This window comes from Geotrypetes seraphini, chromosome 3, assembly GCF_902459505.1.
Source record: "Geotrypetes seraphini chromosome 3, aGeoSer1.1, whole genome shotgun sequence".
Taxonomy (NCBI): domain Eukaryota; kingdom Metazoa; phylum Chordata; class Amphibia; order Gymnophiona; family Dermophiidae; genus Geotrypetes; species Geotrypetes seraphini.
In genome coordinates this window covers 224145034-224160617 of record NC_047086.1, presented here as the reverse complement: position 1 = coordinate 224160617, position 15584 = coordinate 224145034, and the positions used below count along the sequence as shown (strand labels likewise).

At 42.8% G+C, this 15584-nt stretch overlaps 1 protein-coding gene across 5 annotated transcripts in view; it reads left to right on the top strand.

The window, feature by feature from the left end:
- COQ10A (coenzyme Q10A) overlaps positions 1-15584 on the top strand; it is a 69678-nt gene that overhangs the window by 50219 nt on the left and 3875 nt on the right. For all 5 annotated transcript variants that reach the window (XM_033937120.1, XM_033937122.1, XM_033937121.1 and 2 more), the window contains exon 4: positions 1553-1654. In XM_033937120.1, coding sequence (XP_033793011.1) covers positions 1553-1654 — 102 coding nt within the window. The remainder of the gene's footprint in view (positions 1-1552; positions 1655-15584) is intronic.

The window sequence follows — 15584 nt, the reverse complement described above, 5'->3', positions numbered from 1 at the left end:
GCATTCCGCCAAAGGGCAGGTGAGTCTCATGGGCAGACAGTAGCCTTATTCCTCCACAGGAGATCTGTCAAGCAGCTGTTTGGTCCCCCTAATGTTTCTTTGTGAAGCAATATCAGGTTACTTCCCATGCATCTGGACCAGCCGGGAGAGAAGCTAAGCAAGGAGAAATTAGGTCTTATTTGCTAATTTTTTTTTAACTTTAATCCTTTCAGACCAGCCAGAAGCCACCCTAATTTGGGTTTTTATTCCATTTGCAGACTGGTGGTTCTACTCAGAGAGTAACAGTGAGAGTGGCAGAGATTTTAACTAGGAGTTGATGGATATATATTTTGGTTTTCTCTCGCATTTTGTGATCATATGTTTGCAAAAAAATTGTTAAAGTACAAGGTTATTTATTAGGGCATCATCTGTCTTTGCTATGAAAATACTGATTAGCTGAGGACGGAACACAGTGTTTATAGTCTCTGATGTCAGTTTCTCAGTTTTCATCTGCTGGTGGGAGTACCTAACCCTTGTGTTTTTCGACCTATCTGGAAGGACTAAAGGAAAGAAAATTTAGCAAGTAAGCTCTAATTACTTACCATAACAGGTGTTATCCAGGGACAGCAAGCAGGCAGATATTCTCACATCCCATCCACCTCCCCTGGTTGGCTTTTTCACTTGGACTTGGGCATAGAACTGATGATCTTGTGAGCCTGCCTCAGGCAGGAAGGCACATGCGTGGTGCGGGCAGTCTTAAAGCTTTTTAAAGCTTAAAGTGACAGTACACTTTTGACACTGTCCATACTGGGCCCCATGGATGACATCATCCACATGTGAGAATATCTGCCTGCTGTGCCCGGATAAGACCTGTTATGGCAAGTAACTGTGCTGTTTGCCTGTGACTTATTTAAGATTTCACTGAAGAGCTTGAAGAGCCAAGACTCTGAAACAAGGCCTGGCGCTGCTGAGCTGGTCAAAATACTACTGTATGTGCTTTGTTCTCATGCTACTTGCTTTCACTAAGAATGAAAGGAGGTAGGGCAAGCAACAGCTGTTGCATGCAAGTAATACATAATGAACAATAAAAATGCATTTTGTTTTTTATATATATAAATTTTTTGGTGCCTCAAAACTTTTTTTTAATGATTTGTTTCATTATTTCATGTTTTTTTTTTCTGAGCACAGTACAAGCAAACAGTGGATTGGTGGGCTAAAAGTAATTAAATTTAAACAAATACAGAGGCAGCAAAAATCATAAATCTATCACTGGAAGATTGAGGTTGATAACCACTGATCGAAAGGTTCCACCAGCCATTCGGGTTTTCAGAATACCCACAATAATTGTGCATGAGCTCTGTGTACATTGCTTCCACTGTATGCAGATTAATTTTATACATATTCATGGTGAATACCATGAAAACCAGCTTATCTGGATGTTTAACATTGTCTTTTCACTTGGATATCCTGAAAGCTAATCTCATAGTGGCCCCAGAGAACTGGGAAGCCCCATTCTAGGATTAGAATTTACGTTTTTCTGTAAGTAATCCCTATTCTCTCACTCTCTTCTCAGGCCATTTGCACAGATGGACGGCTTTTCAATCACCTGGAAACTGTCTGGCGCTTTAGCCCTGGTATTCCTGGTTATCCCCGTACCTGCACTTTAGATTTCTCAGTGAGTATTTGCGCTTAAGCCTCCTGGGATGGCCCTTCACAACATGAAAAGGTGCAGAGAGACAAACTGATTTGAATAATCAAACTTAAATTGTAATCATCACCCCATTCTATAAAGTTGTGCACTCTAATTTCCGACTGGAATGCAAAATATGCACACACAGCTTATAGAATAATGCCAGTTGGTCTCAGGTACCAATAATAGCCCTTAAGTCAGGGGTCTCAAAGTCCCTCCTTGAGGGCCGCAATCCAGTCGGGTTTTCAGGATTGCCCCAATGATTAGGCATTGAAAGCAGGGTATGCACATAGATCTCATGCATATTCACTGGGGAAATCCTGAAAACCCGAATGGATTGCGGCCCTCAAGGAGGGACTTTGAGACCCCTGCCTTAAGTGGTGTTAATTGGAACCAATTTGTAGTTGCATGCATAACTGCATATAGGCACTTTTCAATAAATTTAGAGCCAGATTCTCTGAACGGTGCCGTTGTCGGTGGCTGCCTTAAAAGCAGCTACCAAGGGATCACGTCACGCCATGCAACAGGGAGGATGCTAGCTGGTGTCTCTCCTGCCGCCCTTCTCGGTTCCCTCTCTTTTTCCAATTTATGGAGGAACGATATAACTTTATCAATCCCATTCATTCTTAATAATATCACACTTAATCTAGTTCCATCAGTTAAGATTCTTGGTGTACTAATTGATGAGAAATTCACTTACCACGATCACATTTCTCTTACAGTTAAAAACTGCTTTTATAAATTACGCCGTATTAGATCAATATCCAAATTTCTGACCCCTAAATCTATTACAATTCTAATTCATTCATTAGTAATATCGAAACTCGATTACTGCAATTCACTCTTTCTCAACATATCATTAAAAGAAAAAAGGAGATTACAATTGATTCAAAATACTTCAATAAAATTAATATACAATGCAAAGAAATATGATCATGTTTCCCCGTTGTTAATAGATTCTCACTGGTTACCTATTAGCCATAGAATCACATTTAAAATAATAATACTTATCTTTAAAACTTTAGCATGCGGCGAACCTCAATTCATTTCCAGACTTTTGATACCTTACAACACACAACGTTCACTCCGCTCTTCCAACCAGAATCTTCTTTCAGTTCCTTCATTAAAAATCATCGGTACTAGAAGGGCCGATATCTTTTCGGTGACTGGCCCCCTATGGTGGAACGCCCTTCCCCAATACCTTCGTAACGAAAAAGACATCTTAATTTTTAAAAAACTTTTAAAATCTTATTTATTTAGAGATGCTTTTAATGTTTAAATTATATTAAATTCAATATTGCTGAGGTTATTAACTCCCTTACCTATTGTTATTTCCTTATTCTACCCCAAACAATTGTAACTTTTATCTTTTCCTTCCCACTGTATGTCTGTATAAGTTAAATGTTCTTATGTTAAAATGTCAACCCCTTTGTACTTGAAATATTTTTATTATGTACATCGCTTAGTGATTATAATAGGCGATTTATCAAATTGTGTTAATAATAAACTTGATATTGCACTTCTTTTGGACCGCGATTTGGATTGTTCGGGAGCTTACCTGTGGCTGTGTGCTGTGAGCAATTTTGGTGGTGGTAACCATTGGGGATGTCCCTGAAATTGACACGGAAGGAGCGGGACAAAGGCAGGCCAGGAGACCCAAAGATGGCAGCACCTACTAGTCCTGGGGCGATGGAACTTATTCTGGAAAAATGCCTCCATCCCATTGAAAGCAAGCTGGGGACTGTGCAAGTTAGACAGTCTGGGGCAGGAGGTTGCCGCTTTTCAGCATCGGGTTGGTGAGCTGGACAATCGGCTGATCCACGTGGAGGAAGTTCAGACCCGACACCAGAGTACCATCGCTGCCCTGGAAGACCGCATTGACGATCTTGAGAACAGATTGTGGCGGTCAAACCTCCATTTCATTGAGCTCCCAGAGTATGACCTGCAGTGCGAGTTGGAAACCTGGCTTGCTGAGTCAGCCCTTCTGCCGGCGGATTTGGGCCCCATTCATATCGAGCAGGCACATAGACTGGGTCTCCAAGCCACTCACTTCACCCGGCCCCGGGTAGTCATTGCTAAACTCCTAAATTATGCACATAAGCAGGCCATTCTGCAAGCTGCACGTGGAAACCGCACACTTACGTACCAGACTCACAAGGTATTTTGTTTCCAGAATTACTCGAGTAAAGTGGCCTTGCAGCGCCAAGCATTTGCGCCAGTGTGCTCACAATTGGTTGCCCGGCAGATTAGATTTGCGTTGCTGTATTCTGCCCGAGTTTGTGTTCAATACAATGGAGTTACATCTCTCTACTCGACGGTGGCGGAGGTGAAGTCTATGTTGGCCACGTGGAAAAAAGAGATGCCTTCTACCAGCAGAGTTTCCTCTACTGCCGGTCCTGCCTGAGGGGCTCTGTATTCCTGAAGTGGGTGCAATGGCTATTGTTGGCTGCTGGACTTGGCTCTGCACTTGGGCTTCTGCCCCAGTCCTTGTCATACCTCAGGATTTTGGAAGGCTTGCTGGCTCCTGCACGCCTTTTGATGGTGTGGGACAATCTCAGGATATTTTGATGTCTCTTTTGACTTTTCTTTTTTGTTGCATGTTGGAGGGGTTGCTGTTTGTTTGTGAGTAGTTGGCTGCTTGTGGAGTCCTGACTGGGTTGCTGTTCAGAGCATATATGGGGCTTGAACTCTGGGTGCCCATCTCCTGATTGCTTGTACTTACAGGCTGCATCCTGGGAAGCATAGTTTTGGGGCTGCGGAGTCTTGGGCAAAACCTTAGCGGCCTTCCCCTGGGTTTGGATGGGCTATGTTGGTTTATATCTGAGGTTCTCTATGCATTTCTGCTGGCACTCTTATGTGTCTATTGTGACCCCAGTTTTTTGCCATTACTCTGGACTCTGCTCTCTATCACTTTCTCACTTGCCCTGTTTACCCTCCTGATGCTGACTTGTTGGGTGGGGGTCCAGGCGTGGCCTCCGCCTTGTGTGGTTATACTGTATATTTTGCTGTGTCCACTACCGAGTCCCTCCACTTTTTCCGGACCCCTCCACTTTTTCCTGTTCGTTGGAAGGCTGTGTGTTCAGGGGGTGGGGGTTGGTTGGATGGTTGCTGTGTGTTGAGATGAGTGCTGTATGGAAGATGGGGGGTTGGGGTCCCTTTGCTGTTTTTCCTGGGTCTGACCATGGCTCTGCCGGGGATAGGTGTGGTGGGATATTTTTTTCTCTTCTCTCTACTCTGGGAACTGGAGCCTCCCAATCTCTTGCTATCTCTTTTGTATGCTCTTGGGAGGGAGCTGAGGAGGGTGGGCGTTGTAGTGATCAGTTTCATTTTCGGAACGGGTGGTTGGGGGGGACATGGGTCTGTGGGGGTGTTGGGGTTTGGGACTGTTTGGGTTTGGGGGTACTGAGAGGGAAGGTGGGATGGGGGTGGGGGGAGGTTTCTTAGGGTACTGTGGCGGTGCTACTAGCTTCTGTAGGGTGGAAACTCAGGGGAGGGGGAGCGAGCTGGGATGTTCCCTCTGTTTTTGGAGGTACAGTTTTGCTTTGTGGATTTTTCTTTCGTTTAATTTCTATGTCCCTTAAGCTACTTTCTTGGAATGTGGGGATATTCACTCCCCTATCAAGAGGCAAAAGGTGCTTCGGCAGCTTCGACGAAACCGAGCTGACGTGACGTTTTTACAAGAGACCCATTTGACAGCCGCTGAACATGTGAAGCTCCGCACTTGGTGGGTGGGTGAGGTCCTGGACTCCCCAGCTAAGGGGAAAAAGGCTGGGATGGCTATATTAGTGGGTATTACTACCAATAGGGATAAATATAAATCTATAATTGTGATAATATACTAGAACACTACTTGTATATCACAATCCAAAAAATATATATAAATTATTAAATAGTGCTCAGACCCACAACCTTAAGTGTTTTAAGTGTATAAAACAAAACACAGGCTGCCATCAGACCATCATAGCACCATCATTGTCTGTACCACCTGATATCTTTATAAATATACTTGTTTAATAAAAATGACATAAACTTATCTTTTATGGTGGTAAATTTGCATTCGAAGGTCACGTAACAGGCAGCTCCATGTCATAAAGTGTTTGTGCCACTTATAAAAGACTCCTGGAAGCCATAAAGTACAAATCTTCCCTTCTACTTGAGTTTCGTAGTGTGTGCTTCCTCAGGAAGGGATATCTAATATTATAAAACAAAACAATCCATATACCATATTTTCTACCACTTGTATTGACCATTATACCTCTTAATCATACTCAATACTCCTATATTTTAATATATTCTTTCATATAAATAATAATTAACATTTATATTTGTGGGTAAACATCTTTAGTTAGTGGTTCATGATACCCTTTGAGATCTGTAGGGTAGATATATTGTTGCATCAGTTAGTTTGAACTCTAAACCTTATATTTTATGTAACCTGTATGCCCCCCAGTAACCCGGGAGCGGGGTTTTTTCACTATCTAGCGGATCTCCTCTTTTTTTTTTTTTTTATTTATCATTTTATATATAGATACATATACATTACTTGTATAAGAAAATAAAGAGAGAACATTCCACAAAAATGTTTAGAAGGAAAAAAAAATATATCTGGATACTATCCGTTTCATAATTAAACAAAATTTCGCTCTTAATTAGTCCACATTCTGGAGGAGAAACAATTCACATTTATGAGAGATGTTTATAATGGATTAATATCAAAAAAACATATTTGTAGAGTACATCTTCTTCTTACATTACTATGGGATTGATCCTACATTCCCTTCGGAGATATTTGAAGTTGTTATTCCCTTTCCTTCGAGAAAGAATTGTAATTGTGAGGGCTCAAAAAATATATATGAATGTTGATCCAGAAGAATCTTACATTTGCAAGGATATCTCAATTGGTATTTGGCCCCCAGCTGTATTACAAACTATTTCAGTTCAAGGAACCTCTTCCGTCTGGTCTGGGTTGCTTTTGAGACGTCTGGAAACATACTGATCTTACTGTCCAGAAAGGTCACTTCTTTCTGCCTAAAAAACAGTAAGAAGTGCCTCTTTGTCTTGTTGAAAGACAAACGCCACCACAAGAGTAGTACGACAGATTACTTCATCCACTGAAGTTTCAAGGGCTTCTGTTAAATTCAAAGTATTAGGAAGTTCAGGAGAAACTTCTGGACCTGAAGTTTTCTGTTTTGATACTGGCAAGTAATATATCCTATGTAAAGGAGATAGTCCGGCATCAGGATATTTAAATATTTATTTTAAGAATTTATAAAACATTTCCTTAGGAGGTGTTGTTAACACCTTAGGAAAATTAAGAATTCTTAAATTCAACATTTTCATATAATTTTCAAAGTTTTCCATTTTCCTAATATAGAGTAGTCTATCCTGTAGTATAACAGTCTGAGAAGCTTGTAAACTTTGAAATTTCTGATCCAAATTTTGAACCTTTCCTTCCTGATCCTTCAATTCCTCCTGTAATTTATCCAATCTCCTTTCTTGAAGAGTCACCTGAGGTAGGGTTCCTGCACATAGTTTGTACAAAGAGTCTAACGCCGTCCAAATAGACTCTAAAGTTATTTCAGCGGGTCTTACCAGAGGAAGGACTGTTGAAGCTTGTCCTTCACTCGCTGAAATCTCAGCCACCTCCTCCGATGTAGTTATTCCTGCCGAGAGCACTTGAGGATTAGGCAAGCCCTCCAGCTCCATCGGCGACGCCATCCGTCCCTGTGGAACCGCCTCTATTCCCCAGTCTCGCGGCTGCAGAGGAGATAGAGGTCCCGCGGGGCTGAGCGAGACTTTGCTCCCGAGAGCCGAAATCTCTCCGATTCGGCTCAGCCGGCACGCCCTGTGGCGAAGATGTAAAGAAGCGGGTTATTCCCTCCTGCCTCGTTGAGGCGGATCCCGGCTGCCGGGCTAAAGCAGCCGCTCTGCCTCATCTTTTCGGCATGTCGGCAACAGAGTAAACCCGATGCAGGTAGGAAATTTGTATTTCGCAGGAGAGCACAACTCAGCGTCCTCTCTACAACGCGGCCATCTTGTTTCTCCTCCGGATCTCCTCTAAGTGTATGGGGATACCCCCATGGTGGTGGGTGGTGATTTCAACAAAGTGGCTGATCCCCTTTGGGACCGCTTAAAGGGGGTTGGGAGGGAATCTCAAAAACCTTCTACCGGTATTGCTATCCTGTGTGACTCTGTGGACTTGGTGGACACCTGTATAGCCTTACATTCCCTTGAGAAGGATTTTACTCATGTCTCGCGAGCTCACGCTTTGTTATCCTGTATTGATTATATCTTACTCTCGTGTTCCATGTTTGCGGAGATCACTGATTCCAAGCTTGGTCCTATTGAGATATCTGATCTTGCGTGGGTGGTGGCTGAGTGGTAGCTCTATCGGCTGACGGGGACCTCCCGGGAGTGGCATTTACCCAGTTATCTTTACAAGGATAGTAAGTTTCATACTCATCTCGTGGCTCAATGGCGTTTGTTCCAAGAAACTAATGTGGCTCACTTTGACACCCCGTCCTTGGCCTGAGAGATGGCTAAGGCTGTTCTTCGGGGAGAGACTATCTCCTATGTTAGTTTTCAGCATAAGGCACATCAGCGGGAGCTGCTTCGTTTGGAGCATTTAGTTTCGTCGCTCCATCATTGCTATGGTCGCACACATGCTCTTTCGGCTCGGGCCCGGTTACTGGAGGCCCAGTGCTCGCTTAATTCTCTTTTGCATCAACAGACCCGACGGTCTATGGATCATTACCGTTTTCACCTTTACCATTTTGCTAACAAAAGTAGTAAGCTTTTAGCGAAATTGGTGCAGCAACAGAGGGGTAGTTCTCATATTGCCACCCTGCTGGCGAGGAGATCTACGGTATTAATCAGGTATTTTGGGATTTTTTGCCCAGAGATTGTATTCTACCCCTGCTGACCCCAGGTTAGTTGGGAGCTGTATTTGTCGGGTCACGATCTTCCGACCATTTCAGCTGAATCTCGAGGGAAGCTGGAGGCTGCGTTCACGTCGGAGGAGATAGAGCGCGCAATCCAGTCTAGTGCTTTGTGTAAATCCTCTGGGCCTGATGGCATGCATGGGGAGTTCTATAAGATCTTACGGGTTGAGATTGCACCTTTGTTGGCCTCGGTGTTTAATGAGGCGGTAGGGACCAGGGCGCTACCTCACTATTTGAATACTGCCCAAATTATAATTCTGTTAAAACTAGGAAAGGACCCGATGCACCCTGAGTCATATAGACCCATTTCTCTGTTGAATTTTGAGGCCAAGCTTTTTGCAAAGGTCTTGGTGAATTGTTTGGCTATGGCACTACCGAGCCTCATTTCGGATCAGCGGGTTGGTTTTGTGAAGGGTTGAACTATTGCAAAGAACATCCGGCGTATTTTGGCGGCCTTGGAATGGGCGGCACAGGATCAGCTCCCTTCCTTGGTGATCAGCTTTGACGCCGAGAAAGCTTTTGACCAGATTGATTGGGGTTTTCTATTTGCGGTCTTATGAGCTTATGGCTTGGGTCCTTGGTTTATTCAAGCTGCACACTTTTTATGCAGATCCCCAGGCGCGGGTGTGGGCGAATGATGTTTTGTTGGATCCATTTCCCATTTGCCGGGGAACGCGCCAGGATTGCCCCCTTTCACCCTTATTGTTCATTTTAACGCTGGATCCTCTTATTCAGGTGGTGGCGGGGACTTATCATTTCAAAGTGACGGCTTTTGCAGACGACCTCTTAGTATATCTGGCTGATCCTCCGGCTTCCCTGCCCGTCTTCTTGGAGAGTTTTCGGGAGTATGGGGATTTCTCAGGCTTTTGTCTGAATCATCAAAAGTCAGAGGCTCTTGCTTTTCCGGAATCCCTGCGTGAAGGCTGGGGACCTGAATTCTCCTTACGATGGGCAGATCGTTTCTTTCGTTACCTGGGTATTCAGTTGTCCGTGGATGTTAAGGCCTTATACCGCTTGAATGTAGATCGTTTGTTGACTGAAACTAGAGGGTTTCTGTGTCGCTGGGTGAATCTTCCTCTCTCATTGATGGGTCGTGTGTTCATCTTTTCCGGATGGTTGTCTTTCCTAAGTGGTTATATCTGTTACAAACACTTCCCTTGTTTCTTTTGAAAAAAGACCTGGCTAGTCTCCAGAGATTGGTTCTCTCCTTCTGTTGGGGGGACAAGAAAGGTAAGATGAACAGTTCTTTTCTTTATGGTTCCTGATCTATGGGTGGCTTGGGGCTTTCCTTGGTTCATCTTTATAATTTGGCTTGTTTGCTCCGCCATTTGAGGACTGGCTTTTTGCTAGCTCTCAATACACAGATGATCCTATAATGAAATCTACTCTGCAGTCCTTATGGTTAAACTCCAAGATTCAAGTGGGCGTTGCTGGGATTGCCTGGAAGAATTGGATGCAGGCAGGAATTCGAACATTGGATGATGTTATATCTAATGAGAAACTGTTGGAATTTTCACAGCTGCAACAATCATTTGGTATTTTGAATTCTCAACAGTATAAATGGTTGCAGTTGAAGCAGGCCATTCGGAGTGGGTTCCCTGAATGGAAAAGTTAAAAAAATTATTTTAGCCTGCAGATCCTTTGTTACCAGACAGATTTAGTAGGACATCAGGCTGCCCAGTGGTATAAATTAATTTCTGAATTTGTGAATAAAAACCCAAAAAATAGTCTTGGAGATATTTGGAGCATCGAGATTAAGCAGTATATTTCTGTATCTCGTTGGCCACATATTTGGACTTGGAGGTTAAAATGTACAGCATCAGCATCTATGAGACAAACATGGTTATTTTTATTGCTTACAATTTTTTGGACCCCAGTTCAGTTGCAAAAATTAGATAGCTCCAGATCAAATAGATGCTGGCACTGTCATGCTGATATAGGGACTTTAGATCATCTGTTATTTTTTTGTCCACTAATATTTAGTTTTTGGAAGTCAATTTGGGGACAAATAAATATAGTCTTAGAATCGAATATTCCATTAACATACGAAGCAATAATTTGTGGTACTATTTTACATATTAAACCTCCCCTTGATAAATTTAAAAGGCGTCTTTTCTTAATTTTAACTGGAATTGCGGTTCAAATGATCACAAAAAATTGGAAAAATTATGACAGATTAAATTATACATTTTGGTGGACAAATGTATGTAATACATATAGATATGAGAGAGTGAACGCAGAATGTTTAGGTTTTAGTGTTTTATTTAACAAAATATGGAGTCCATTGGCTTTATTTGCTTTTTCATATTCAAAGATAATATATTGCCTTCTGAGGTTTTTTTTTCATTACACATCTGGGATGGGATGGAGGGTTGGGTTGAGAAAGATACTGAAAATGGATATTAAATCGTTATATTAAAGATGTTTAATATTGTCAATATGAATAATTGATGGAGGGGATTGGGTATAGTTATGATTCTATAATATTATATGTTTGTAATATTTTGCTATTTTCAATTAAATGTTTTACACTATTGTTATTTAATAAAATAATAAAAATGTTTAAAAAATACACAGGTGTAGCCTTGGAGGCCGATTTTAGTTTTTTCCCTGGGCCTTGCCTTATTTCTTACATTGGGATGGGAAGCAGCGGTTGGGTCCTGGGGCTCATAGCTGTTTGGTTCGCCCGTTGCGCAGGGCTTGGAGGTGTGTGCTGCTGTTTTGGGGCCATTCGTCTTCTAGCTCGGTCCTACTGCCTATAGTGGGTAACGCGGCATTTTGTCCAGGTCGGGATAATATTGTTTTTAAACAATGGGCGCGAAAGGGGCTATGTAATTGGGGCATTTCCTTTGGGAGGATGGGAGTCCTTCTCCTTTCCCAGCTCTCCTGGTCCCTGAGTGCTTTGGATCATTTTGCATACCAGCAGCTCTCCCATTATGTTGCTACTTTGCCCAGGGTGTCCTTACAGCATGCTTTTTTGATCACTTTGCAGGATTTCTTTTTTGATGATAACTGGGATTGTCTGTCGGTGTCTCGATATCATCACCGGCTGGTGGCTTTGCAGCTGAGGAGGGACTATTCTCAGCTTCTGTCTCTGTGGACTTGGGATGCCGCCCTAGGTGGCATCCTTGTCTCCTTTAGTGCAGCAAATTCCTCAGGTGGTGCAGAGTGCTGAGCTTCGGGAATGTCAATTTTTTGGGTCCTTCATCAGGGTTATGTTTCTCAGAAGCAGGCTTTTCACTTTGGGTGTGCCTCTACCTCTACGTGTTTGAAATGCCACTGGGTTGATAATTCTCTTGCTCATGGTCTCTGGTCTTGAACAGTTCTTGCTGCCTTTTGGTTGGCGGTCCGTTGCTATTTACAGACCCTGGTGGGCTATGCCCTTCTTTCTCAGGTTGAGGGGATTCTCTTTTTAGCTAAGAGTTTTCTGGGGGGGACTCTCTGCTGGCGATTCTTTACTTATCTGCAAGGGTTATATAGTAGGTAAGAAATGTATTTTAAATCATTGGCTCCAGGACTCCCCACCCACCATTTGGTATTGGCGCAATAAATTCCATCTTTTGATGGTATGGGAATCCTTGTCAGCTTGGTTTTCTCATCATTGTAGTAAGATCTTGTCCGTTTGGACGTCTTATTTGGATACTTTACCCCCTCTGATTAAAAGCCAAGTACTCAACCGGCTGCGGAGACCAGTCGTTCCTACACTGCCAGTGGATTAAGGGCGGAAAGTTGTTGCGGGTGAACTAAACGAATGCAACTTACAAATGCAACTTGATGTTAACAGAGAGGGAAGGCGAATTTAGCAACATGTGCACCCCCGAAAGATGAGTCAGATGAGAAAATCGTGGAGACTTGAATTGCCTGCAAGGTGACAAGGCCCAAAACCCAAGGATGCCTTCTATCACAATGAGAATGAAGGATGCCTTCTATCAAGATGGGAGTGAGCCCCGATGTCTGGAAGAATGGCAGTTCAGCATAGCAGCCTAGAAATTCGTACATTTGTGTTCTTGAACTTTCCCCCTCCCCATTTGTGTTCTCAAGTCACCACCCTCACCTGGAAAGGTTGCACTTTAAATCCCCTCCGAGTTTAAGGTCGTACATATGTGCACCCCTGGATGTCATCAATTACCTTATGACATACAGGTTACTTTGGAATGACGGAAAACTGGAATGATGCATGAAGTCAGGTTGCTTTGGGGAAAGTCAACTGAAGAAGCGAGGCCAAGGATGAGCTTGATGATAACAAGGTGGGGGGGGAGTTTGGCTGAGTCTGGTTATAAGAACCCAACCCGGACTCCGCCTGTTCTGGTGGATTGTTGTTTTGTACACTGTATTCTGAAATTGTTGTATCTGCTGCTTTGTTGGTTTATACTTTGTCGTTCAATAAACTGTTTTGCAAAAAAAAAAACGTGATGGCGCTGTTTAGAGAATCGTGCCTCCATAAAGGTAGGCGCCAGAAATGTAGGCCAGGATTTTCAAGGCCTACATTTCTGGCGCCTACTTTTGATGTGAATTGCGCTTCCAGAGGTGCCTATTGGCGCCTAATGACACTTATAGCTTTACTCATGTCTATAGTGGCGTTAGGTACCAGTAGGGTGCTCTGGAGGTGTGATTTCCAGCGCCATTTTTTTAGGCAACGGTAGGTGCCTTGAAATTTTTTATAAGTAGCATTTTGAACTATGTTTTTTCACCATTTAGAGAATATGGGTGTTAGTTCCTAAATGCTATAGCATAGAAACATAGAAAGATGACGGCAGAAAAGGGCTATAGCCCATCAAGTCTGCCCACTCAACTGACCCACCCCAATAAGTCTGAATGCTAATGACCCAGTTCCTTAACTCGACCTTCGTAGGGATCCCACGTAGATGTCCCATTTATTCTTGAAGTCAAGCACGCTGGTGGCCTCGACCACCTGCACCGGAAGCTTGTTCCAGTGATCCACCACTCTTTCCGTGAAGAAATACTTCCTGGTGTCACTACTAAATTTCCCCCCTCTAAGTTTAAGCGGATGCCCTCTTGAGGCCGAGGGTCTTTGAGAAAAAGGATGTCATCTTCCACCTCGACACGTCCTGTGATGTATTTAAATGTCTCAATGTCTCAATCATGACTACAAAGGGGGGGAGGGGTGCACCTGGGCAGATCTAGGGCATGTTTTACAGCTACACATGTAAATTATGGAATACTGTCAGTTATACACAGAACTGTTAACTATAGGTGCAGACATCTACACTAGCCTTTGACATGATGTAAGTGATCACTCCTAAAGTTAAGACATGCGCACACCAACTTATGCTTACACTGTATTCCATTATTGGCAATTTCACATGCAGTTGCCATTATAAAATTGGCACATAGTGCGCCCAAAATTAGGCAACTTACATGAATATGCCCTTATTTCTTTAGCATCCAACCAGACCAGTCCAGAATTTATGGGTTCTGTCCATCCATCAGTGGATGGAAACCCGAAAAGAAAGTGATTCTTAATGATTTGCCCCTTTAAGTGTACTGTGCATTTATAGAAACCATAGTATTTCTCTGTCTCCAGCAGATGGTGATGGTACACTGTGCAGTGTTCCTGGGCTGGAAAAGCCATAAATACTCCTCAACCAGTTTATGCTGGTTAAGTTGAGCTAAGCTTTTTTATCAACATTAAAGAAAAGCTGCAAATGAAGATGATGATTTGGGGGAATACTTAGAAGCCTCCAGATTGCTTCCCTGTGTTTTCCCCCATGTTCCCACTGTGGGATTTTTCCTTGGGGTTGAGATGCCTCTGAAGAATGGAAAAGTGATTAAGTGAGGCTGGCTCCTGGACCTGATAATCTTTTTCCATTTGAGAGTGGGGGCTGCTCTGAATTTAATTCCAGATAGGTCTGAATCCCCCTACCCCCGGAAACTGAAAGTATGTTTTAAGAATTTTGACAGGGGAACTTTCTCCTGCCTTTTTCTTTTGGCTCTACCTTTTATGTGACATCCTTTTTTTTTTTTTACTGAATTTGGAAAACATTCACGTAAGAAGAGTACAATATGATATGCAAACCACTATATTGAACCATCCAAGTGATTTCATCATTACAGTATAATCCCTAATCCCTACTCAACAAAAATTGTTGCTTGTCACAAAATGAACCTACTGCTAAAACTTCTAAAGTAAAAGGCAAGAAGGCTGAAATCACTGCTGCCTCATTGGTGGGTGTAGTATATGATTATTCTGCCTACCCTGAACTCTGTATGTGTGCTACATTGTCATTCAAAACACTGAGGGGTCTAAAAATGTATAGTACACTGTAGGAGTAAATCATAAACTATTTCCTGTTTCCATCCTTTAGTCAAGGGACATAACCCACAAGTTCTGTTAGGACCAAAAGAGAAAATTAACAGGTAAAAGACAATTTCTCTATTCCTAGTGGTTTCTAAAGACAGTAAGAACCTCATAAAATCTCGAGGTAGGGAAGATAACAATTCTAGACACTTACTGTATTTTTTGCTCCATAAGACGCACCGGACCATAAGACGAAACCTAGATTTAGAGTAGGAAAACAAGAAGAAATTCTGAACCAAATTGTGCACCCAGCCTCCCTCACTTCCTGCCAGGCTCTGCACCCTGTCCCCCCTTCCCTGACTTGTAACCTGCCACCCCCTCACCTCTGATGGTCTAATGGTAGGCTGGGACAGGAGGGATCCGTCCCAGCTTATTGACATGACAGGGTTGCCCCTTATTGCCGCTATTATTTGCAATGTTCATGGAACTCTTTACAGCAGTGCTACAAGCAAACCTGGATATTTCTGGGATCACCGATAGAGGTCATGAATATAAGAAAGTGTTGTTTGCCGAAGATATCTTTTAGTCCTTTTCTCGTTCATTCATTTCTCTACTTAATCTTTTGAAGGAGATATCAGCCTATTCTGCAGTTTCAGGCTTTAAGGTCAATTTAACTAACACAGTTGACCAAGCTATTGAATTGTCTGTGTCTGTT